The sequence below is a fragment of the Achroia grisella genome, unplaced genomic scaffold (genome assembly GCF_030625045.1).
Source record: "Achroia grisella isolate CSIRO2021 unplaced genomic scaffold, CSIRO_AGI_Agris_v1 utg509, whole genome shotgun sequence".
NCBI lineage: Eukaryota > Metazoa > Arthropoda > Insecta > Lepidoptera > Pyralidae > Achroia > Achroia grisella.
This window is the reverse complement of record NW_026712902.1, coordinates 1,273,699-1,300,309: the sequence shown is the minus strand read 5'-3', so window position 1 is coordinate 1,300,309 and position 26,611 is coordinate 1,273,699. Positions and strand designations below refer to the sequence as shown.

General features: G+C 36.4%; 1 protein-coding gene across 1 annotated transcript in view; it reads right to left on the bottom strand.

The window, feature by feature from the left end:
• Positions 1 to 382: 382 nt before the first annotated feature.
• Positions 383 to 26,611, bottom strand: part of LOC131846314 (solute carrier family 23 member 2) — a 45,251-nt gene continuing 19,022 nt past the window's right edge. The window contains exons 7-14 of the mRNA XM_059195588.1: positions 10,879 to 10,999; positions 10,057 to 10,198; positions 7,907 to 8,020; positions 4,916 to 5,055; positions 4,157 to 4,304; positions 2,922 to 3,143; positions 1,783 to 1,900; positions 383 to 526 (exon numbers count right to left, since the gene is read on the bottom strand). Coding sequence (XP_059051571.1) covers positions 439 to 526; positions 1,783 to 1,900; positions 2,922 to 3,143; positions 4,157 to 4,304; positions 4,916 to 5,055; positions 7,907 to 8,020; positions 10,057 to 10,198; positions 10,879 to 10,999 — 1,093 coding nt within the window. The 3' untranslated portion in view covers positions 383 to 438. The remainder of the gene's footprint in view (positions 527 to 1,782; positions 1,901 to 2,921; positions 3,144 to 4,156; positions 4,305 to 4,915; positions 5,056 to 7,906; positions 8,021 to 10,056; positions 10,199 to 10,878; positions 11,000 to 26,611) is intronic.

Sequence of the window (26,611 nt, the reverse complement as noted above, 5' to 3'; positions counted from 1 at the left end):
ATGTGTATATATAGACTAGCTGTTCCCGCGACTTTGACCGCATGGAATTTAACTTTATTTTTCTAAAATAAAACTAGCCTAAGTTACTCATTATTACATCAGCTTCCTGCCAAATAAAGTCCCGTCAAAATCAGTCCAGCCATTTCAGAGATTAGCCGGAACAAAAGACAGACAAAAATTGTAAAATATGTTATTTTGGTGTATATACCGTATTTATATTCATACGCATGTAGTAAAAAATGTTTTTTTCTATATTACAAACAGACACTCCAATTTTATTTATATGTATAGATACGCTACTAGTATATAATTAAAGGACATGTGAAACACTGTTCATGTTTAAAAAATAATTTTATTTCAATTCAAATTTACAATGATCGGTTGCATTTTCACACTCTCCTCCTAAAAAACCAGATATAAATGTCTATGATGATAATATCAGCTCTCTTTCTTCGTGTGGAAGAGAGCCGTGAACTTGCCAGCTTCGTATGTCGGCATGAATGGGAGATAACTTGTCCATTTCCATCTGCAAAATAAGAATTTATTGGGTACAAAATAGAGTACAATTCACTTTACTCGCAACGCGAAAGGAATGTTTTCTTCAAAAACATTATTGTTCAAGCAAATTAATAATCTGAAATGGATGGATTCCAGGGTACTATGTGGAGGTCGTTCTAACATCTTTGAATGCCTTAGTGGTCTAGCGGTTTAGCATAAAGCCTTACATCCGTTGGTCGCGGATTCGATTCCTTGCACAGTGCCAATTTATGAGTATAATTGTTTGTATAGATCTTCTGTGTATATAATATACTAGCTATTCGCCCCGGCTTCGCGAGGGTGTACATGTATTATATATATAAATATTCCTCTTGAATCACTCTATCTATTAAAATAAATCGCTTCAAAATCCGTTGCGTAGTTTCAAAATTTAAGCATACATTATGACGGACAGACAGCGTTAGCGACTTATATACTATGTAATGATGTATTCGCATATTTAAAAATGTTGTCTTATACCCATAACACAGGAATACCGATAGACACGCTACTTTATGTGGATAGCTAAGATTTTCTCTACCTCTTAGCCACTTTGCCACGAGTGATTCGTCCCCAATGAGTCTCCTAGCCAGTCTGTGAATCTAGGTTAAAGTATGAAGTTGGTACTGAGCAGATCCATCCCAGAAGATGAAACAATCTTTCATGCAAGACCGGACCTGTGCATGGTATAGTGTTAGAAGCTATAGAAAGCTGTCGGCGATATGTATCTCTTAACCCTGGAGAGAATGCCTAATTCTTTGGATGTCGTTTTAGCTCCACATTCAATAATTCCCCCTTTTTTCGGACTACCCTTAACCTGTTGTCCGAAGCTGGCCTTTACAGCTTCACCGGACGATAGGGGGCGAGTGTAAATGGCAATCCAAACCCGCGGAAGGACTTATGGAGCGGCTGAAGGCCAACTTCCGCCTCACGGATACGACCTTAGTCTGATCACCGCTAGGGGTTAGAACCTCAGCTCAGGCCATTATAATTTCGATCCCCGTTTGAATTGGACGAGGGATCGATCGGATGGGTGGACTGGGAATCGATCTAAGAGGTGGACAGGGGATCGATCGAAGGGGTGAACGAGGGCACTTGTCGTAAGAGAGGAATATATCCCCCGAAATTTAGCCTGGAAGATAATGTTAAGCCAAGAAGCTCAAGATGGCCGGAAATATTTATTCAAAGAAACTTAACATATTATTTTATTTAACTGAAGATTATTTCTATGCGTACTACACATACCTGCGTATGAGATGCATGCCAACAGGGAAGTCATAGGTATCGCCTTGGTCGCAGGCGCCGCCAGCTTCCAGCGACATCTGCTTCGCCCACGCTGCCAGACCACGCTCTTCATCAGTCCCTGTATACACATGTTAATGATGTTCTAAGAGGGAAGAAGACGAAAGAAAGAAAAAAACATATTCAGTGCTTTTCAACAATGTAAAAAAAATACAATACAATCTAACAAAAAAAAACGCAAAAAAATAAAATAAAAAGAAAGAATAGAATTTGGACTAATCAGGATTATTGGCGGTCTCGGTGGTCTAGCGGTTTAGCACACAGCCTTACTTGATGGTCGCGGGTTCGATTCCTCACACGGCGTAAGCATTTGTATTCATGAGTATGATTGTTTGTGTCAGTCTGGGTGTTTTGTATATATAATATGTATTTACGAAAAAAATGAATTTATCAGTTATCTAGTACCAGTAACACAAGCTTTAGGTAGTTTAAATTGGGACTAGATGGCACTGTGTGAATTGTCCTGAGATTATTATTCTTAGCTCACAAGATTCAATTCAAATTGATCTTAGTCGTTTTAAATGACAACGTATGAGTTTATGTAATATTCATTTTCAATCATTCTAATTAGATCAGTCTTAGATTGTTCGATTAGAATCCATTTTTGGTCAAAATCAAGTTATTCAGTTACAAACTTGTTTAAAGAAAATTTCGCAAGTGTGTATCGTCTATATATAAATTGTTCTATTTTATGGACAAAATTTCATAGAGTTTTTATTTAGTTATTGTAGAAAGTTTTTATTTATTTTACAATTTTCTGTTCTGCTCTGCAATGCTCTGCTCCGTTCTGTTCTATTTTATTCTATCCTGTGATATTTATTCCATCTTATTTTTTTTATTGGGGCGTTTGGGATATTGTCCGTTGTTAACTACGATCTACATAGATCTATTATGCTTACCTTTTTTAGAGTTCGCTACGTAGACCCGTCAGAGACAAGAATTAAAGGATATTCTTAGAAGCGATGGTTTTTATCTCCTCATTCCATCCTATCCTATTCTGTTCTGTTCTGTACCGTCCTATTCTATTATTTCTATTTCAATGTTAAGTGACGAAAACTACGAACTTAATATATAGTACTTACCTGGTATCAAGTTGTCCAGTAAGCACCCTACCAGTCCCCCCACCAGTATAGAGGTGGAGAGTAGTACTTGCAGCACGGCGTCCACAGCTTCGACTCCCGTGTTGATGACGCCGCTGTGTGCGGACATCCACCGCGTGAGCACCAACGGGAAGAACAGGCTGAACCCGATGATGTACAGGTTCCTGGAGCTATTCAGGTTCACGTATTGTAATGCTGATAGGCCTGTAATTGATTAATTAATTTATTTGTTTAATTCGGATTACATCCATATTGTGTTAGAATAGAATAGAATAGAAAATCATTTATTCAAATAAACTTAATTTAAGCACTTTTGAATAGTCAACATTTTTTTAAAATCTACCGCTTATTCGGAAAGCTGTCTCATCACAAGAAGAATAAGCAAGAAACTTGTGTGTTGCTCTTTTAAACAATCCTTGTAAGTTCACATTTTATAAGTCGAAACGTGTGAATACAAACTACCAACCAGCACTAATTTATTTAGGCTCAATTATAAAAACACAATAAGACTAAATCAGTCGTAGTGATAAGAGCAGACCAGTCCCTACAAGCAGCACTCGTTCACGAGTATGACGGATGAGCCAGCCATCACTGCGCTCGACCATATTATAGGGAGCCCAATGACCCGGCCCACCACGCCGCCACATGTCTGGACATTTTAGTGAGCATGACTACTCATTCCACTCGACCACGTCACAGCTACACAGTTAGTAAATAACTTTATACTAGCTGACCCGGCAAACGTTGTTTTGCCATATAAATTAATATCTCTATTAAAAAATATGGATTGGTGATAGAAGGGTGAAAATTTATGGTTGTATGTATTTTTTAATGTCACATAATAAAAAAATAAAAAAAGAATTGTAGAAAAAAAGTTTGGATATAAAACCTGTTTTGAGACCTACTGAATAATAGTTTGTTTTTTTCGCAGGTCTATGATATCACTTAATGTATTATGAATATAAGGTCCTCCTATTCATATATATATTGCGTGTTCTGGTGTGGTGTCATAATCTTTACAAAATAATAACACAGGACATTTTATCATGATTGTAATACGACAATACGGGACTACATCGTATATCTGACTGGGGAGGGACGTGTAGTAGGTGCGCTGTGCAACGCGATGTAATTTAATCTCTTGAATTAATAATATGTATTGGTGTGTGCATAGCACACCTACTGTTTAACAAATAAATGTATGTAATTATTATTACCGAATGCGGATATCATTCCGAACATGACGCAGAACAGTCCGCCCACTATGGGCTGCGGTATGATGATGAACACGGCGCCCAGTTTCCCCACCACGCCCTGCACCACCATCAGCCCGGCCGCCCACTGCACCACCCGCCGGGAACCCACCTGATCATTATTTTGCTACATATAAAACCATACTTATACGTAATCTTTGTAGTTGTTGTTATCTTATCTGTGTAATGTTCAGGCTCAAACTCATACTCTACTCACACTTATACTCATAATAAAGAAGAAAGAAGGAAAGAAATAATCTTCATTCAAATAAACTCATTACAAGAACTTTTGTATAGTCATATTTTGATTCTACCAATCATTCGGGATGCAGATTCATCACAAGAAGAATGAGCAAGAAACTTGTGTGTTGCTCTTTTTAATAGATGTTTTATATATATATATATACATACATACTCGTGCTTATACTCAACCTCATCTTCGAACTCCTGCTTAAACTATCACATATAACCTTTCGGCTTCTTGTGTTGCTCCCGTAACTGATGCCAGGACAAAAGCCAAGCCAAGGGAGCCAAGGCCTGATCTGCACCCCATTAGGATAGTGTGTACTACTGTAAGACTTTCTTCACCTGACATCGAACCAGTTATTATATAATTACACATATTCTTTGACTCGATCAGATTTGAACTTACGACGTCTTCAGTATAATTAATAATCTACTACATCACAACGCTCTCGACAGTTCGAGACCAAGTGAACATACCTTGGTCACGCCAATAGCTCCAACGTTCTCTCCGAACGTGTTGGTTCCATTGCCAGACCCCCAGAGACCAGCTAGAACCGTCCCCAGACCTTCGGTACCAAGTCCTCGGTTGATGGCGTGGAGTGGCGGCGGGGGTGCAGCTATATGCAACAAGAAAGTAAAATAATGATTTCTTTGAGACAAATCATATAAACCATCATTAAAAAAGGTGATTTAAAAGTTTATTCAACAACTAGCTGTTCACGCGACTTCGTCCACGTGGAATGCAACTCTATTTTTTTAAAATAAAAGTAGCCTAAATTACTCTTCTATGCCTCAAGAGGTAAATACCTTTTTTTTTGTGTTACTGTCAGGTGCTAAGACTTGTAACACTGCGACCTATTGTGCACGCCCTTTTTTTTAAAGTTCGTCACCCGAGTAACGCCTAGATCCGTCAGGGACAAGAATTGAAAAATTTTCATAAAAGCGATGGTTTTGGTCTCCTCAGGATAGAGTGTATACTTTCCAAAGGAGATATTACGTTTATACATGAGTGGGCTACAACCACATATGATGTGTAGTGGCGTTTCCTCTTGAGCTTGGTGAAGTTTGCATATTGCTGTGAAGCTAACGCATAATTTCACTGTATGTTTATTTATTCAATATGCAGTGTCCAGTGAGGATCTAGTCATAATGCATACATTGTCTGTTATAAATCTGCCAGAAAAAAGATTTAAATGTCAAATAAAACAGTTCCTTTGCAAAAAAGCTTACTATAAAATTGATGAATTCCTTAACGATAATAATGTTTTTATAGAAAAACTTTAAATCCATAGCACTGACAATATTATCTAATTACACTAATAATGAGTACGTAGCGATTTCTATGTTGATTATCGCATGCCTCTTACTTGTTATACTGTAATTATTTATATAAAAAAAACATATATTAAAAAGAGCAACACACAAGTTTCTTGCTCGTTCTTCTTGTGATGAATCTGCATTCCGAATGAGTGGTAGAATCAAAATATGACTATTTAAAAGTGCTTGTAATGAGTTTATTTGAATAAAGATTATTTCTATTTCTATTTCTATTGTTTAAATACCTTTATATACTAAGAAATGATTCGTATGAAAACTATATAATTACCGTATAACTATATCAATCAATTTAAACGTTAGTACTTATAATTTTAATAGGATTACAATACTGTACAGACAAATAACACAGTTTTCCAATTTAATGAGTTTGCGATTTAATGAGCAATCTTCTGTCAATAATGAAAACAATTTAGCAATGTTCATCTTTAATTAACAAGCTTATTTATAGGTTTTATATATATAACGAAGGTCTATTTGGGATACTTCGTTATCAGAACCCATGTTGGGCAACTAGGCCTATGCACGACAAGTATCTTATGTAAACTATAGTGCTTTGTCACAGTACAAACTATAAAACATAGAGAATTCCAAATACCTTTCGAATCACTTTTGGTCGCTGCGACAGACAGACATCTCTGTCTGTCTGTCGCAAGACGCGGTATGCGCGCGTCAGCTGTATTTTTTCAAATGCGTTTCAATCTTATTGCGTTTTAAATAAGGACTAAATTGGTTAAAAAGATTTCACGGTTTTGTCGGCACAGATCTGTGACGAGACGGTAATACAGTCTAAGAGGGGTGCACAGAACTGTGTCAAAACGTTCGAAGGGTTAAGGGCTCGTTCATGTGACAATGTACATATATATATGTATGGTGGTAGGCAAGAAATAATAGTCTTAATTTAAAGTATAATCGTCTATTCACTCACTCCCGATAACAAAATAATAAAATCACCAACAATCAGCCAGATGCAAACGGATTACTCAGGGAAACGCGGCAAGTTCGGTACAGAGTGCAGAACAACCTCTCGCGCTCACCCCCGATTCAAAAGTGACGTTTCGCATTAGAACATATATTTTTTGATTGCCGCCCATCAATTTAAACAGAATTTTGCTCATTGCTAAGCTTCAAGAACTATATAAGATTATTCCGCCATCGCTTCAAGAACTATTCAAATGCACTGCAACTTTTAAACCAATTTACGACTTCATTACAGCAACTATCGGAGAATTATAAACATTTCAATTATGGACACATACATGGTCTTATAATTAATGAAAAGACTTGGCGATATCGCCTTGAAGAATTTTTGAATTTCATGGAAATACTACTGAAGATTAGGCTGTATGGTCTCGTACCTTTGCCTATCCACTTGTGGATAAAATATACCACTACTACTACTAGTGACGTTTCGTAATTCTTGTCAAAACTGCTTGTACCGACCCTGTACCGTACCCTGTACCGACCTCACCCAAGCAAACTGCTTGACGTTTCCGATAACGATAATAGATGGTGCTATTCTAGGGGAAGTTAATCAATTGAGCCTCTTTGTTGATTCTGCGACATATATATGTGTTAAGATAGCATTTTCTGTATTACTATGTAATATTATATTACTATGGTAAGTTACCACGTGTATATATATATATTACAGAAGCATTCACACAGCGCTATCTAGGTCCAAGCGAATAGCTTGTGTTATGTGTACTAGACAAGTGATATCTTATCTACACTAATATTATAAAGCTAAAGAGTTTGTTTGTTTGTTTGAACGCGCTAACCTCAGTAACTACTGGTTCTAATTTAAAAATACTTTTTGTATTGGATAGTCCATTTGTCAAGGAAGGCTTTAAGCTAGATAACATTAGACTACGACCAATAGGAGCGGAGCTGGAAAGAAAAATATTGCAAAAGGTAGGGAAATTAAAAATTAAAGTTATTATTATTATTATACTATTTTTCAACAATAATATTGAAACTATATATATAACACAACAAAATAGAAAAGATATAATCATTATGGGGTACCATAATGATTATATCTTTTCTATTTCGTTCCATATTAAAAGAAAGAGTTCTGTTTAAAAAAGTTTGTCAGTCATGACGGTATGTTTATTCTATAATAGTACTGACCACACATCCTGGCCGTGGTTGGGTAGTAGCTGATGGACTCCACAGTGCAGGCCAGCACCCCGGCCAGCATGCCCAGCACTCCCGCCACGCTCACAGTCGGAACACCCCATTGACCTTTAACAATTGCAAAACTATTACAGTCCGGCTGCTCAGAGTCTGATATGTCGGGATCGAATGGACGATGTAACTTTGAACTGACGTACAATTTACGGCAAAAATTCAATATCACTTATTACCGAATTATAACATTAAAAAATTAATAATTATCTCAAATTAAAATAATTTTTTTTTTTATAACACAGGAGACAAACGAACATGCGGCTCACCTGATGGTAAGTGATTACCGCCGCCCATGAGCACCCGCTACACCAGGGGAATTGCAAGTACGTTGTCGGCCTTTTAAAAAGGAATAAGCTCTTTTGGTGTATGTACCGTATTTATATTCATATGCATGTAGTAAAAAACGGTTATTTCAATATTACAAACAGACACTCCAATTTTATTTATATGTATAGATAACACGAAAGTCCGAAAGATCCTATATGAATAAATAATTTTGACTTTGACTTGGAGTATGTATAAATTGTCTAAAGTTATTTCTTTACTACAAATATAGCCATGTATAAAGTTATACACTCAGTCATCCAGACAGGAAGAATTCCATTATATTAAGTTCCAAAGGGATGGTATTCGGCAGTGAACTCTTCATGGATCAATTGTCATTCGGTCGGGTCGAACATTCGAATCCGAAACAGACAGGAAACTTAGTCATTTGGTCAATCTTTGATGAAGTATCGATATAAGTGACCCTTGACCCATATTAGTTGCATGAACCACGTCATATATTTGAAAAGGGTGAATTCCAGAAGGAAATACGAGTACATATGGAATTTTATAATACTTACATTGTACCTATACTTACATTGTGTAACTTGTACTATTAAAAAAAAAATATTTTGGACAATTCACACAGCGCCATCTTGTCCCACACTAGGCGGAGCTTGTGTTATGTCTACTAGACAGCTAATATAAATACTTAGATATTTTTTTGTAAATAGATACATATTACATATAAAACACCCGATACAAATATATACTTAAAGTACATCTTTATACATGATAATAATAATAATTACAGGACAATTCACACAGTGACATCTAGACCCAAGTTAAGACTAAAGCTTGTGTTATGAGTACTTGATAACTGATACAAATACATAGATTTTTTTTCGTAAATACACATATTACACATAGAAAACACCCAGACCGATACAAACAATCATACTCATGAATACAAATGTTTGCATCGCGCGGAATCGAACCAGCGACCATCGGGTAAAGCGGTGTGTTAAACCGCTCGACCAACGAGGCAGTCCTTGTTGATTTGAATTGTATATGATAATAATATTATAGTACAGAAAAACGAATACAAAATTTTAGTGCTAACTTTATTTATCTTTTCTTCAATCTACTTCTCCCTTCTTCTTAGTTCCTTTCTTTCCTCCACTCTTTTAATTGATATTTGTACTATTAAGCAGATGTTTCTTTTATTCTTACGTGCACCATCTACTCTTTCTTATATCTTTTCATTTTACCAAATAGCTATCTGGAAGTTTTTGCTTAGCAATACCGCCCATGCAAGACCGCCTTTTGAACTAGTTCATTTAATTTCTTTAAATTAAAATTATTCTTCATCTGGTGCAACTAAATGTATAAATGATATATCAGTAATGTTTTAATTTTTTTATTATGTACCACGTCCACGTTAAATTTCAATAAAAAATATAGCCTATGTGTTACTCTGATACATAAGCTATATTACTGTGAAGTTTCATCAAAATCCGTTCAGTAGTTTTTGCGTGAAAGAGTAACAAACATCCATACTCACAAACTTTCTCGTTTATAATATTATTAGCTGTCTCCGCGATTTCACCCGACTTAAATTTCAATAAAAAGTATATCCTGCATTACTTTATTTACATCAACAGATATACTCCATGTTACTCTTATGTATAAGCTATATTACTGTAAAGTTTCATCAAAATTCGTTTCAAAATCAAATCAATCAAAATTCCATACTCACAAACTGTCGCATTTATAATATGAATAAGATCAAGAGTATAATATCAGTCTACTTGCACGTGACTCACCAGGGTACGGTATCCGGAACCACGGCGCGTCTTCGATGATGTTCACCTTCAGGTCGGTCCTGACCGGGTGACCGTGGGGGAAGACATCCGTCGCTGTCAGGATGCCGCATATTACCCACATTATCATAATTGTTAGTAGCACCTGGTGAAGAAAACTATGAAATCATACCCGTTATCCACGTTTCGTTTGCACGGACATTCACCCCTATTGGTTTTCGAGATAATAGATAGTGTGACAATCACTACAAACAATGCCACCACTATAGGAACAGGCCAACCAAACCAGGGCACTAGCGGCTGCCCATCCGCTCGCTATTTTATAAATATGTCAACTGTACCAATAGGATAGTTAGTTAGTTAAGACACATGAAATTTGGTCGTATTAAGTTTTGTGTATTTTATACAATAAAATAGCTTTCTATACCCTGACATCCTCACGCCAAATAGAATGGTTCATACTAAATCCACACCGATTGCGCTACACGTTAACTTTAGGTTTCATTCATGCGATTAAACCTAAAGTTGAGCGGCATCATTTTGTAATAGTCCTCTTAACTCACTCCAAACCCTGAGATCCTCACGCCCAAATAGTCTGTATCCGACTTCGTGATACATTCGCAAAATTTCATTGAAATCCATTCAGACAGTCAGATAAATAGACAAACACACTCTCGAATTTTCCATACTAATGTGTATGGAAGTTTTGGTTGTTTGGGCAGAAGCCTGCCTGCCTTCTAAGCCTCTGCTTCTTTTTAATTAGCTTTAAAAGTTTACATTTTAAAATTAGCCTTGTAAATAAAGATTTAATGAAATAATACTTACAGGAAATAGCTTGAAAAGTGGAAACCAGTTGATAGTAACACCTTGATCTTTCTTCCAGGCTAGCGTTGGTACCTTCACTTCGCCCATACATTGGGAGAATATAGTCAGCAGGATGAATGTACTGTAAATTACGTATAAATCAGTGGAGGGAAGGAGTTTGTTAGTAATGGGGACAGTGACCCAATTTGTATACATTGGCAGCTTATGTCATTCTGGACATAGTCCAGAATGACATACGCTGTCAGTGTATCATTAGCTCAGCCCGGATGATCTCCACTGCTGAACAAAGATCTCCCCCAAATATTTCCACGCGCAGGATTTGCGCTACTTGCATCCAACGCCTTCCAGCGATCTTGACGAAATCGTCGGTCCAGCTTGCTGGAGACCACGCTTCGTTTTCCGGTCCGGGGTCGCTAACTTGGGCCTATGTCAGTGTATACAATCTCTCAAATACAGTTATTAATACCCGAGAAATGACTAGGCGGAACACTTGTTTATAATATACATATACAAACACAGACATTGACCTCTCCGATCGATCCAATTCAATCGGGAATCGAAATTATAAAGGCCTTAGTCGTGACCCCAGCAGTGACCTCAGACTAAAGTCATATTCCTCAGTCAGGGGTTGGACTCTCCACAATGGAGTAGGGCGAAATAGGGCGCCCTAACCGTAACGAGATGGGGCCTGCCCTACAACATCTACAGGGCGGGTCGTCGCCGTCGGAGCTGGGGTCGAAATGCACATGCAAATCCCCTGGCTCCAGCATTGGCGCTCATAGGTACACCGTGTGGTTTTTGGTGAGTACAAGTCTCACACACTACCCCGCGCTCCGTCCGGCGGGGTGACGGTCTTTTGAAGATTTTCCACACATAAAAACAAAAAAAAAGGTTAGTCCTCTGCCGCTCCTTAAGTCCCCCCGTGGGTTTAGAGTACCATCTGCACTCGCCCCTATCAGTGGAGTTATAAATGTCAACTGCGCCCAGTAACATTAGAATAGTTCGAGAAAAAAAAGAAAAATACGCTTATGAATACAAATAATCCTATTTTGTTAATAATCATTCCTGGACAATTTACATAGCGCCATCTAGTCCCAAGCGCTCACAGCGCTGTCTACCCTTAACACAAGCCCTGCTTAGATCTTGTGTTATGGGTACTAGGTAACTGATATTAAGATTATACATAGCTATTTTTTTGTTCTTACATAATATACATATAAACAGCCAGAGACCAATACAAAAAATTATACTCATGAATACAAATATTCTGTACTGCCCGAGAAATGGAGCCCGCGAACATCGTAAGTAAAGTGGTGAGATAAACCGCTAGATCAGAGGATCCTACATTTTTCGGTTTTGGGTAGATCCCCCATGGTATTGATTTTTTGTAAATTTCTAACTGGAGTAAAGTTTAGTGTTAAAAACATAAAGTAAAAACAACAAGATGACCGCTCTCGTAGACCCCTTGCAGTTGTCATAGGCCCCTGAGGGTCAATATAGACCACTTTGGGAATCACTGCGCTAGATCATTGAGGCAGTCATATAACTAATAATATTAATAAGATATCAGTACTAAACATAAAAAATGGATTCGAAAACCTTTTTATGACAGCTTGAAAAGCACTCAACATTCAAACAACATGGCATGTTGAATTCTGCTTCGAGTGGCTACGCATTCATTACCGGCCACTTGCCATCGACAAACACGGTTCGTTGCTCTATGATCGTTGATCAAACATATCGGAATCGTTGATCAAACATAATTGATTTCAGCTTAATTAATGTATCCAATTGAAAGAGCAATGAGATATGTATGTAATTATTATATTCCGGTCTGATGACTGATATATGGCTCTGAAATTATATGATGCAGTGGCGTGAAATATTACATCTATTTTTTTCAAAAGTGCCTGGCAATAGTTGTTAATGCACGGGATTTTCATTTATTGTTAGACATAGACACCTATATGTACATAACGTAAATAAACTGGCTTAAAAAAAAAGAAATACAATTGAGTTCTCTGCCAGTTCTTCTCAATTGAATTTGTATTTGGAACCGGACGGTAGGAAAAAATAATAATACAAAAAACTGGATGTTCATACACGGCTAAAATGTCCTACATGAATTATTTTTGATTTGATTTGACTAGTTAGTCATCCATATCAAATCAAATTAATTGTAATTGTTTGTTACCATTTCACGCGAGCCCAGTTGGTCTAGCGTGAAATGGTAATAAACATCCCACCATCCAACCATACTCACAAACTTCCGCATTTATAATATTAGTAAGATAATGGAATGATGTAAACAGCCCCCTGCACTAACGTAAACTGTATTAACGTTAGCGGGGCACCAGCAGAGTGAAAAACAAGGCATGACTCTCTCTGATGACATTAGCTCATATAATTTTCTTCTACGTAATTGTGTGTGTTGTATGTTTGTATATATATAGTACCTATTATAGCAAGTATTTAAGTACGTATATATTATGTAAGTATATTACTATTGACATATGTATATACCTAAGTTAGGTTTTACCGTACCACCCGCCAGAAACTGAAATACCATCCTGATCATCTGGATGAATGGCGGTCTTCCACAGTACGGTTTTCTAGAAACTTTTTGCCTCGCACAACCACATTGTGGAATCACCTTCCAGCAATGGTATTTCCGAACCGATACGATATTGAAACCTTCAAGAAAAGAGCTTATTCCTTTTTAAAAGGCCGACAACGTACTTGCAATTCCACTGGTGTTGCGGGTGCTCATGGGCGGCGGTAATCACTTACCATCAGGTGAGCCGCATGCTCGTTTGTCCCCTGTGTTATAAAAAAAAAGGTAAGGTAGTATGCCTTTTCCCATTACTGCCCTTCAACCGCTTTCTGTTTTTACCCAATGGTTAGCAGGTAGAGAATGTCATATGTCATTAAGCTCGCCAATTGTACATTATTTTAAATAATGCAATAAATAATAAATAAGTAATTATAAACTATAGTCACTCAAAGAAATTAAAAAAAAACGTCTATTGGTCGTTACGTTCTGTATAGAGACGGAATTCCGTTTTGCTGTAGGAACAAAGGGATGGTTAGCTCTCGGATATTAATTGGGTCCAAGTCATAAGCGTTTGCTTTAGAATATTATGGCTATTTATATATTTACTAGGGTGTGGACTGCCTACTATGATTCTTAATATTAATTTTAATTATCTAATCCAAATTGTCGATGACCCTAATCTCTCAAGCGGTATCGAACCAGCAAGCGTCAAGCTTGACGCGAGACTTTGCATGCCTTTGTTCAGCAGTGGACGTCTTCAGTCTTGTGTGTTCTACCGAATATACAACGGACTGTGTTCTGAAGAATTATTTGACATGATCCCCACAGCTAGCTTTAATGACGAGACGACATCGTACAAAGTCTAGGCTTCAGTTACTACTGGAAGGACTAATTTTACCCCGGTGAACAAATGACGCGGTCAAAGTTGGTAAAATCGAATAATTGTAGAATGAAAAATGTGACTATTCAAAAGTACATTGAGTTTATTTGAACAAATATTTCTTAATTCATTCATAACTTAAAATCCGCGCTCTTGTCGGTGGAACTCTTGCCATTTTCCACGATCTTCCATCCATCTTTTTAGGAAAAAGTTGTAGTCTTTTCAACTTTTTCCTTCTTTTTAATACTTCGTATGTCAAACAGATTAGCTTGATATACGATAGCTGTGTCTTAGTCTTTCCTTTCCGCTCTTTACTATAAGATTATTTCTTAATTCATTCATAACTTAAAATCCGCGCTCTTGTCGGTGGAACTCTTGCCATTTTTCACGATCTTCCATCCATCTTTTTGGGAAAAAGTTGGAGTCTTCAACTTTTTCCTCCTTTTTAATACTTCGTATATCAAGCAGATTAGCTTGATATACGATAGCTGTGTCTTAGTCTTTCCTTTCCGCTCTTTACTATAAGATTATTTCTTAATTCATTCATAACTTAAAATCCGCACTCTTGTCGGTTGAGCTCTTGCCATTTTCCACGATCTTCTATCAATCTTTTTTGGAAAAAGTTGGAGTCTTTTCAACTTTTTCCTTCTTTTTAATACTTCGTATATCAAGCAGATTAGCTTGATATACGATAGCTGTGTCTTAATCTTTCCTTTCCGCTCTTTACTATAAGATTATTTCTTAATTCATTCATAACTTAAAATCCGCACTCTTGTCGGTTGAGCTCTTGCCATTTTCCACGATCTTCTATCAATCTTTTTTGGAAAAAGTTGGAGTCTTTTCAACTTTTTCCTTCTTTTTAATACTTCGTATATCAAGCAGATTAGCTTGATATACGATAGCTGTGTCTTAGTCTTTCCTTTCCGCTCTTTACTATAAGATTATTTCTTAATTCATTCATAACTTAAAATCCGCACTCTTGTCGGTTGAGCTCTTGCCATTTTCCACGATCTTCTATCAATCTTTTTTGGAAAAAGTTGGAGTCTTTTCAACTTTTTCCTTCTTTTTAATACTTCGTATATCAAGCAGATTAGCTTGATATACGATAGCTGTGTCTTAGTCTTTACTTTCCTCTCTTTACTATATTTTTCCTTCTATAATATTATTCATAAGTTGTTCATATCGTATTAAATGTCCCAACATTATTCCCGCTTATTCTCAATTATATTTATGATCTGTCTCTTTTCTTTAACCCTTTGCAATATTTCTTCATTTTTTATTAACGATTATTTCTATTACATTTAAACTAGTAACTCTAACAAGATTAAGAATAACATTTATTTCTTAAAACTTAACTTAAGTAACATTGTTTAACATTTGACGACCTCGGTGGTCTAGCGGTCTAGCACATCGCTTTACGACCGATGGTCGCAGGTTCGATTCCTCGCACGGCACAAACATTTGTATTAATGTGTATGATTGTTTGTATCGGTCTGAGTGTTTTCTATGTATAATATGTATGTATTTACATAAAAAAATATCTATGTATGTGTATCAGTTATCTAGTGCCCATAACACAAGCTTTAGCTAGCTTAACTTGGGTCTGGATGGCGCTGTGTGAATTGTCCTGAAGATTATTATTATTTATTTTATCTCAGTTTTTGCTGGTTTTCTCCACACTTACGGACCGAAACCAAGGAAGTGCAGAGTGTGTGTATGTGTGTGTGCGCTTGTGTGTATGTGTGAGTGTGTGTGTACTTATTATTATTATTATTATTATTGTAACTATGGCTCCACACTATGCTATGTCTGTATCGTGGAAATCAAAGCAAGTTTGACATTTAACGTTACATTGGTACGGCGATCAGAGTGTATATAATAATTTATCAGTTAGTAACTTCCACCACGGCGATTGTACAGTAAGGTGAGTTGTGCAGGTAGCTTTGCAAACAATGCCTGCCGCTGTACAAAGGAGAGGAGAGGTGAGCTCTCGATGTTGATCCCGAGGTCCGATATACATATGCGGCACACAGCCTCCGTCCAAGCCTGTCACTAACAGGGCCGCGCAATTGAAAGGACTTTGCTGATACTTGTAAATATAGCCGTATATAGCTATGTGTGGATGTAGTCAATATTTTTAGAGATTTTTGTTATAGCACAGGGTACAAACGAGCTTCCGGCTCATCTGATGGTAAGTGATTACTGCCGCCCAGGAGCACCATCAACATCAGAATTGCATGTGCGTTGGCTGGCCTTTTAAGAGGGAATAAGCTCTTTTCTTGAAGGTTTCAATATCGTATCGATTGGGAAATATCATTGCTGGAAAAATTACTTATGATTATGTGGATACGCGTGGCAAAAAAAAAATCTGGAAAAACGCACGGTGGGAGATCGCCATTAATCCAAACAGATCCATGATCAGAGCTTATTTTGGTTTTGTTTGTTGGGTTGTATGTATTTTTAATTCCACTTTATTAAAAAACAAAATGTCCATAAAATAAAAAAAAATGTTAGAGGCGGACAACCCTTATCACTTACGGGTATGAAAAATAGATAGTAGCCGAATCTGAGACCTACAGAATATGTATATAAAATTTCATAAAAATCAGTCAAGCCGTTATGGAGGAGTATGGTAATTAACATTGTGACACGAAAATTTTATATATTAGTATTTTACAACCCTAAATTTACACCCTTGTTAACGCCTCACCGTAATACAATATAAATAATAACTGGTTCCTGATGCGGTGAGGCGGGGAGCGGGGCGCGCGTCGTCTAGTTTCTGTGTTACGTGCATATTGCGATCTCTGTAATTGCATCCATCATTTTATTCCATTACACACCTTTCTACAAAGCGCTGTATTTTTATTTCGCATCGATATCAACTTTAACATTTGGTGACCCCGACGTGATATTCTGGACTCGGTGCAGGCTGACGAAGGTTTTAATATTCAATCAAGCATCTAAATAAACAATTACGACGCGACGAGCTGACGGAGATTTGAAAAATAAGAAATTGCAATAATCAACTACGCAATTACCGGCCTATTGTGTGCATTGAACGAAATTTGTGGTTATCGACGCCATCAAAAGGTTTTTGTAATCGGCGACAATCATTGTATGGGCGCAGTAAGACGAACTACCTGATATTGTTGACAAATTCCCTGCGCCACCTGCCGCGCTGTTGGATGAGTGCTGACGCGGCCGTTTGACTTCGCTTGCATCATATCTGAGTATTTGCCAGTGCACTCATACTTAGTGACTTACGGTTTGAAATTTACATCTATTTTCTTTTTAAGTTCATTTATTATTATTTGTTTTTTTTTGTTTGTGTTTTGCTAACTCTCCAATCGCCCATTTTTTTTTGCAAATCTGCTAAATTTACAATTTATAATGGCAGACGGCAAGGAGTTAAAAGAATATACACAACTACGAAGTAATATAAAAGCTAGAATTACTATATTTCAAAAATATATAGACATTGTAAAACTTGTCGATCCAAAAACATTAGCAAAGCTACAAATAAACGAGCTTCAGTTAAAATTATCTCGGTTACAGGAATTATTCTCTTCTTTTGACGACATACAAAATAAAATTGAGCTTCTCACGTCTGACAATATATCCCCTCAATTAGAGGAACGCGACACTATCGAAAGCTCATTCTGTAAATCAATCGCGATAGCACAGGACATCTTGGAGTCAGCTTGTAAATCCGATAGACCTCCCTCTCAAGGCTCAGATAATTCTATAAAAACTAACAATGAGTACAGCATGTGTAATATTAGACTTCCGACCATCAAGCTACCCTCCTTTGACGGAAATAACCTGAAATGGCTAGAATACAGAGATACCTTCGAATCTCTCATTCACAACAACGATTCCATCCCGAAAATCAATAAATTTCATTACTTGCGTTCGTCACTAGAGGGTAGTGCAAGTATTGTTATTAAGTCCATCAATTTCACCTCTAGCAATTATGATTTAGCATGGAATATTCTTTGTGATAGATTCAATAATAAAGTTATATTAATAAACAATCATATTAAATGTTTATTTAGTTTTGATGCATTAGGAAAAGAATCACACAAATCCCTACGTTATATGGTAGATTATTACACAAAAAACTTGAGATCCTTGGAGGAATTAAAAGAACCTGTTCAATTTTGGGATACTTTGGTTATTTATATTATGACTTCGAAGCTGGATCCTGCCACAGGTCGCAAATGGGAGGAGCATCGTAATTCATTGGATCTGTCACCTACGTTAGCTGATTTCTTTGAATTTTTACGTAGTCGAGCTAATATTTTAGAAACCATACAACACGGTCGTACTGATTCAATTAAACTTGAAAAACATAATACTTACAAGGAAAACAAACCTACAAGGTCCTTTGTTACGTCCTCAGTAGCTACAAATAAAAGAAATTGTGTTGTTTGCAATAGTAATCATTTATTATACGAGTGTGAACAGTTCAAAAATATGTCTATGGATAGCAAAACAACTACAATTAGTAAATACAAACTCTGTAAAAACTGTCTGCGTCCTGGCCATCACCATTCTCGTTGCCGCTTGAGTGCTTGCAAAATCTGTAACAGAAAACACAATTCATTATTACATCGCAATGAAAATACTAACAAAGATAACTTACCTGCGGAATCAACGACTAGTTCTTCCTTCTTGCCACGTGAGTCGCAAGTCTCTCTTTCTGCCTCTGTTTCAGGTCAGGTGTTATTATGCACAGCTGAAATAGAGGTAGTAGACACGATAAATAACAAAACTCACCTAGTGAAGGCTCTCCTCGACAGCGGTAGTCAGTCTTCCTTCGTATCTGAAAAAATAAAAAACAAAATTAATATTCTCTGTAAAAAAACTAATATACCGATTTTAGGCGTGAACAACTGCATGACTAACTCAGTTGAATGTTGTAACTTGCTTCTGAAATCTTGCGTAAATTCATTTCAAGTAAAAGTAGACTGTTTAGTAATCCCACATATTACAAATAAATTGCCAAGTGTATTAGTAGATGTTGCTAAACTAAATATGCCATCCAATATACAATTAGCTGACACAAAATTTTTCTGTCCATCTGAAATCGACCTCTTATTAGGAGCAGACATTTATTGGGACTTAATTATGCCAAATTAAATTAAGTTGGGTAAAAATAATCCTACTTTACAGGAGTCGAAATTTGGTTGGCTTGTTGCTGGCCCCACTGGTGGTAATCCATACTCTTCAACTCCAAAAGTTCATTGCCATTTTACAAAAGAAATAAAAGAATCTTTAGCTAAATTCTGGGAAGTAGAAGAATTACAATCTAATATAAAATATTATCGAAGGAAGAAGAATATTGTGAAAACCACTTTATACAATATACTAAACGTTTGCCTTCAGGTAGGTTCTCGGTTACAATTCCCTTTCGCGAACCACCCGAAAACGTTTTAGGTGGATCACACAGTATAGCTAGAAAACGCTTTTATAATTTAGAAAAAAGATTGGCAAGAAATGGTCACAAAATAGACTATTCCAACTTCATACAGGAATATGAGAGTTTGGGACACTTGTCACAGATAGAACGACCTAAGTTCGGATATTTTATTCCACATCACGCGGTTATACGTGAAAACAGTGAGACAACTCGACTTAGAGTAGTATTTAATGCATCGTTTAAAACAGATACAGGTAAATCGCTAAACGATTTAATGATGATAGGTCCAGTTGTGCAAGACGACTTATTGTCTATTTTATTGCGATTTAGATACAATAAATATGTCGTTACGGCAGATATTACAAAAATGTATCGTCAAATCGAAATTGACCACTCGCAGCGACATTTACAATTAATTTTGTGGAGAGATAATGATCGAATTCCTTTAAAAACTTTACAACTTAATACTGTAACATATGGAACAGCCGCTGCGTCATTTCTCAGTACCAGATGCTTACTTCAGCTAGCTGAAGAATGCACTGACCCAGTTGTTGCCGATGTTATAAAACATGATTTTTATGTCGACGATTTGATTACGGGAAGCTCATCAAAATCAATATTAGCTAAATCAGTGCAGGCAGTAGTGCAAAAATTAAATGAGGGCTGTTTCTCATTACACAAATTTCGGTCCAATGTCCCTGATTTATAAAAAGAAATTACTCCAATTGATCAAACACAGGATTTTTGTAAGGAAAGCTCCATACTAGGATTAAAATGGCAACCAAGTACCGACAAATTAAAATTTTATACACAGTTAAATATTGATACAAATGTAACTAAACGAACTATTTTATCTACATCATGTAAGGTTTTTGATCCCTTAGGTCTACTTTCTGCATGTACAATAATACCTAAAATACTTTTACAAAAGTTATGGCTTTCGAAATTGGAGTGGGATGAACCTGTTCCAGACGAAATAAAAGAAAAATGGTTAGAATTTTCTCACAATTTGTCAACATTTTATGATTTTGAAATACCAAGATACGTAATGTGCGAACAGCCTACAAACATTACACTTCATTGTTTTACTGACGCGTCACAAACATCATACGGTGCTTGCATATATTTAAAGTCACACAATAATACAACTGGCATTACTGATATCAAATTACTTTGCGCTAAGGCTAAAGTAGCCCCAATTAAACCCGAACTTACTATCCCTCGGCTTGAACTACTAGGAGCTCTTCTAGGCGCACGTTTATATTCTAAAGTTATAAGTTCTCTGAAAGCAAAAATATCTAAGTCATTTTTTTGGTGTGACTCCACTATTGTTTTGATTTGGCTAAAATCGCCACCTAAAACACTAAAAACATACGTCTGTAATCGTATCGAAGAGATAAGAAAACTTACTGATCAAAATGCATGGAGGCATGTACCTACCCATTTAAATCCCGCCGATTTAGCTTCTAGAGGTGTCTCGCCACAGCAGCTTATTACATCTTCGTTGTGGTGGGAGGGTCCTTCATTCTTGTATGAACCTGAAACAAATTGGCCAGTAGATATTACAAATAATCTCACGTCGGTACCTGAAACAAAAAGAATTTTATTAGTTCAAAATAAAGAAATTATCGAAAATATAATACCTTTTAATAAATTTTCAAAGTTATACAAATTACAGAGAGTTGTTGCATATATTCATAGATTTTTATACAATTGTAAAAATATTGAAAATAAGTTGACAGGGGTACTAACTAATAAAGAAGTACATATATGAATCTTTACTTACCATTGCCAAACACTCTCAAAAGGATTCCTTTTTTAATGAAATAAATATTCTTTCTAAAGATAAAACACTTTCAAAAACGTCCAACATTATTTCGTTAAATCCTTTTATGGATTCTTCCGGCATTTTACGTGTCGGTGGACGGATACAAAATGCGTTACAATGTACCTACGGAAAAAGACACCCCATATTAATTGACCCTCATCATCAATTTACAAAGTTACTTTTTGAAAGGGAGCATCTTCGATTGCTTCATTGCGGTCCTCAACTTTTATTAAGCTCGATCCGCGAACAATTTTGGCCGTTAGGCGGACGAAAATTAGCTACAAAGACAGTAAATAAATGCATGACTTGTAAACGCTTCAAGGCACAATCCTTACAGCCTCTCATGGGAAGTTTACCAAGCTCACGAGTTACTCCAGCGCTCCCATTTGAAACCTGTGGTACAGATTTTGCAGGGCCATTTTATATATTGAACCGCAAGGGTAGAGGCGCAAAAACTACGAAGGGATACTTGTGTATATTTGTATGCTTCGCCACTAAAGCTTTGCATTTAGAAGTTGTTACCGACTTAAGCACTCAGGCATTTTTACTTTGTTTGCGGCGATTCATATCACGTCGCGGAAAACCACATACAATATACTGCGACAATGGTAAAAATTTTGTAGGAGCGAATGGAGAGTTAGTTAGACTTTTAGCAAGGGCAAATAATGATGTAAGCGAATTCTCATGTAAAAAAGGCATTAATTTCAAATTTTCACCGCCTTACTCGCCTAACTTTGGGGGTATATGGGAGTCCAGCGTAAAAATGGCAAAATTTCACCTAAAGCGTGTAATAGGCAATGCAAATTTAACCTTTGAGGAAATTACTACCGTTTTCGCACAAATTGAGGCAATATTAAATTCTCGTCCGTTGACTACACTATCATCGGACCCATCAGATTTATCTCCTTTAACTCCTGGGCATTTTCTAATTGGTCGTCCGTTGACTTCATTACCTTCACCAGTTATAGAAAGGAACAATGTCACACGATACCAGCTTATTGAAAAATTGCGACAACACTTCTGGCAAAGGTGGTCCAAGGAATTCCTGTCTGAATTACAAGAACGAGTGAAATGGCGTACAAAATGTCAAGAAATAAAACCAGATGACTTGGTTATAATTAAAGATGAACAACTTCCACCTATGAAATGGCTGCTTGGTCGTGTTGTAAAGCTCTATCCTGGATCAGATGGCATCACGAGAGTGATTGATGTAATCACAAAAAAGGGCATCCTGAGAAGAGCCGTTTCTAAAGTATGTTGCCTGGAAGAATCAAGATGCGACACTTGAGTCCTTGAAAGACCAGCTTTCAAGGGGGCCCAGTATGTTAACGCCTCACCGTAATACAATATAAATAATAACTGGTTCCTGATGCGGTGAGGCGGGGAGCGGGGCGCGCGTCGTCTAGTTTCTGTGTTACGTGCATATTGCGATCTCTGTAATTGCATCCATCATTTTATTCCATTACACACCTTTCTACAAAGCGCTGTATTTTTATTTCGCATCGATATCAACTTTAACACCCTTGTATAACCAACCCCTATTTTTTAATAGCGATATTAATTTATATAGCAAAACATCGTTTGCCAGGTCAGCTATTAGCTATAGTAAGATATAATATAACTCAATTGAAAGAAAGCGATATAATAGTGACATGCGCTAGGGATATTACTCATAGATGTGTTTCTCTGTGTGAGTGGAGTGCATCTGTGATGGGAAATCGATGCAGCTCACTTGTTGCACGCCGGGAGAGGACGCCGACCCAATACCTACCTCGGTTCATATACAACATGTACATATATAGTAATATCGCTCCTCCTATAAAAGATTATTTAAGTGTGCTGATTTTTAAAATAAATTTAAACAACTACTACTCCTTACACAGATAACTGTGCTGTGATGTCTACACTCCAAATGCAGTAATGCAAGGTTACATATTCTGTCTGCTAGTGTCACCAGATCATTATGTGTTATTTCATATTTCAGTGTGTACTAATGGTTGATATTTATTTATATATGTCGTAGCAATATATATTAAACAGGCTACTCGCCCCGGCTTCCCCCGATTGTACATGTATTATATATATATATAAACTTTCCTCTTGATTCACTCTATCCTTTAAGAAAAACCGCGTCAAAATCCATTGCATTAAAGATTTAAGCATATAGTACATAGGGACGGACAGACAGCGACAGCGACTTTGTTTTATACTATGTAATGATGTTTATTAAGTGTTATGTGCCTAGATTTATGTATGTATGTATATTATTATTATATTTATATGTATGAAGGTATCCGCAGAATACCAACGTCGTGGCAACTCATCATGATGTATGCTGAGCGGAGACCTATTTGGTACTATATAACTGTAAATTAAAATTTAAAAATTATTTTTGTTATTGTTATGTGTACCAAATAAACTTATTTTCTTTCTTTCTTTCTATATGTATCTATGACCGTATAGAGGATTATACAAAATTCAAATTTAAAATATTAATATTCATGTAGGTCTATTACAAACTCTTATGATATGTCAAATCAGTACGGAGTGATTTCGAGATGAGAACTGACAAGAAACTAAGTCAATTAATTTATCGAATTAGGTGTTGTTTTGAAATTCATCTAATATACAAAATTCTCGTGTCTTAGGGATGATAATGGAAAGGTGCACCCGCCTACGCAAACGGTTTACGCTGGCGGGGCACCAGTGGAGGATAATAAGATGAGCATGAGGTCAGGCCAGTTAGCCCATCGTAACAAATTCACCAAGAAATTATAAAGATAATCTCAGAACAATTAATACAGCGCCATCTAGTCCCAAGCTAAGTTACGTAAAGCTTGTATTATGGGTACTAGATAACTGATACAAATATTCACATAAATATATTTTTTCCTTAAATACATACATATTATACATAGAAAACACTCAGATACAAACAATCATACTCATGAATACAAATGTTGCACTGTGCGAGGAATCGAACTCGCGACCATTGGAAGTAAGGCTGTGTACTAAACCGCTAGACCACCGAGGCAGTTAAAGTACTCCTAAATAATTTCTAAAATACAAACATATCGTGATTTATTACACAACAAGGTTGTCCCAGTTTCAATATGCCTGTTGCTTCGATGTTAAACTGTTAGGGGTTATTAATTTGATCAGATCGATGGAGCTGTGCTGTATGCAGGCCACGGATCGTTCAACTTTGACCTTCCTCCTTATCCAGGACAGTTTCCGCCCACTTGCAATCTATAAACAGCGGATTGGACGCTGTCCCGGGTAATGATATAAAAAGTAGTTACATTACTGCCCGGAGCTGGGGACCTAATATTGAAAGTAAAATGACATTGTCTGAACTTAATCTCGATGTAGACTATGAAATTAGATAAAAACTCCATTGTCTTTGTTGAAAGAAGATATACATATAATCAGATAGGTCACATACATATATATATATATCACTTATTAATACTATAAACGCGAAAGTTTGTGAGTATGGATGGATGTTTGATACTCTTTCACGCAAAAAGTATTGAACGGATTTTGATGAAATTTTACAGTTATATAGGTTATACATCAAAATAACATATAGGCTATAAATTTTATGCGGGTAAAGCAGCGGTCACAGAATAGAATAGAATAGAAAATCATTTATTCAAATAAACTTAATTTAAGCACTTTTGAATAGTCATAACAATTTTTTTTATCTACCGCACGTTCGGAAAGCTGTCTCATCACAAGAAGAACGTGCAAGAAACTTGTGTGTTGCTCTGTTAAATAATCCTTGTAAGTTTACATTTACAAGTCGAAACGTATGAATACAAACTACAGTATGTATATATAGAACGACAAATATAATAATACAAAAAATATAAACTTCGTAAGCGGCTAAAATGTCCTACATGAATAAATATTTTTTTATTTGATTTGTCATGTATTTGAAATGTCTTTATGACTGCTTGAAAATCTTCGTTCTTTGTAGTTTGAAACATGAAATTTTGATTTGGAGCAATCCAAAACCAATTATCTATATATATATATATATGAATATGAATATATAAATGAATTGCTGTTCGTTAGTCTCTCTAAAACTCGAGAACGGCTGACCCGATTTGGCTAATTTAAGTCTTGAAATATTCGTGGAAGTCCAGGGAGCGTTTAAACGGTAATAAAATATAAAGAAATTGCATGTAAAATAGTAAGAACATCAATTATATTTTCCCATACAAGCTGCTGATACTTGTTTTACTAATTTGATATTTAAGGGGGTAACTTAAAATAGGAGATGAACATCTGTACGGAAATTCGTCATTTTTTAAGCTAAAACGCTGTTATGCATGTCTTATTTTTGAAATAATTAGCCTATATAATCAAAAATATTATCCAAAGTCACTATTTCACACGGACGAAATCTCGAGCACAACTAATAGGCTATAACTTAATAAGATATTATGAAAATTGGGCGATATATAATGATAAATGTCAAGTAAGTGTGGTGCTTGAATGGGTTAAAGAAAAGAAACAAATCATAGATATTATTGAGAATAGGCGGGGAAAAATGTTGGGGCACTTGATACGACACGACGAACTAATCATTACATAGTATAAAATAAAGTCGCTGTCGCTGTCTGTCCGTCCCTATGTATGCTTATATCTTTAAAACTACGCAACGGATTTTGAAGCGGTTTTTTTTAATAGATAGAGTGATTCAAGAGGAAGATTTATATATGTATAATAGATGTGTATGTATAATACACCTGGACGAAGCCGGGGCGAGTAGCTAGTTAATAATATTATCGAAGGAAAAATAGATGGAAAGAGAGGAAGGTTAAGACCGAGATACAGCTACGTCAAATAAGTTAAGGAAAAAGTTGGAGTGGTGTCGTATCAACAACTAAAAAGACTGGTAGAAGATCATGGAAGGTGGCGGGAGCTCCACCGACAAGAGCACAGCTCTTAAATTATAAATAAATGAAGTTTGATGTAAAAGAAGGTGTGGGGGTAATCATCATCATCATCGCAGCCCGAAAGACGTCCACTGCTGGA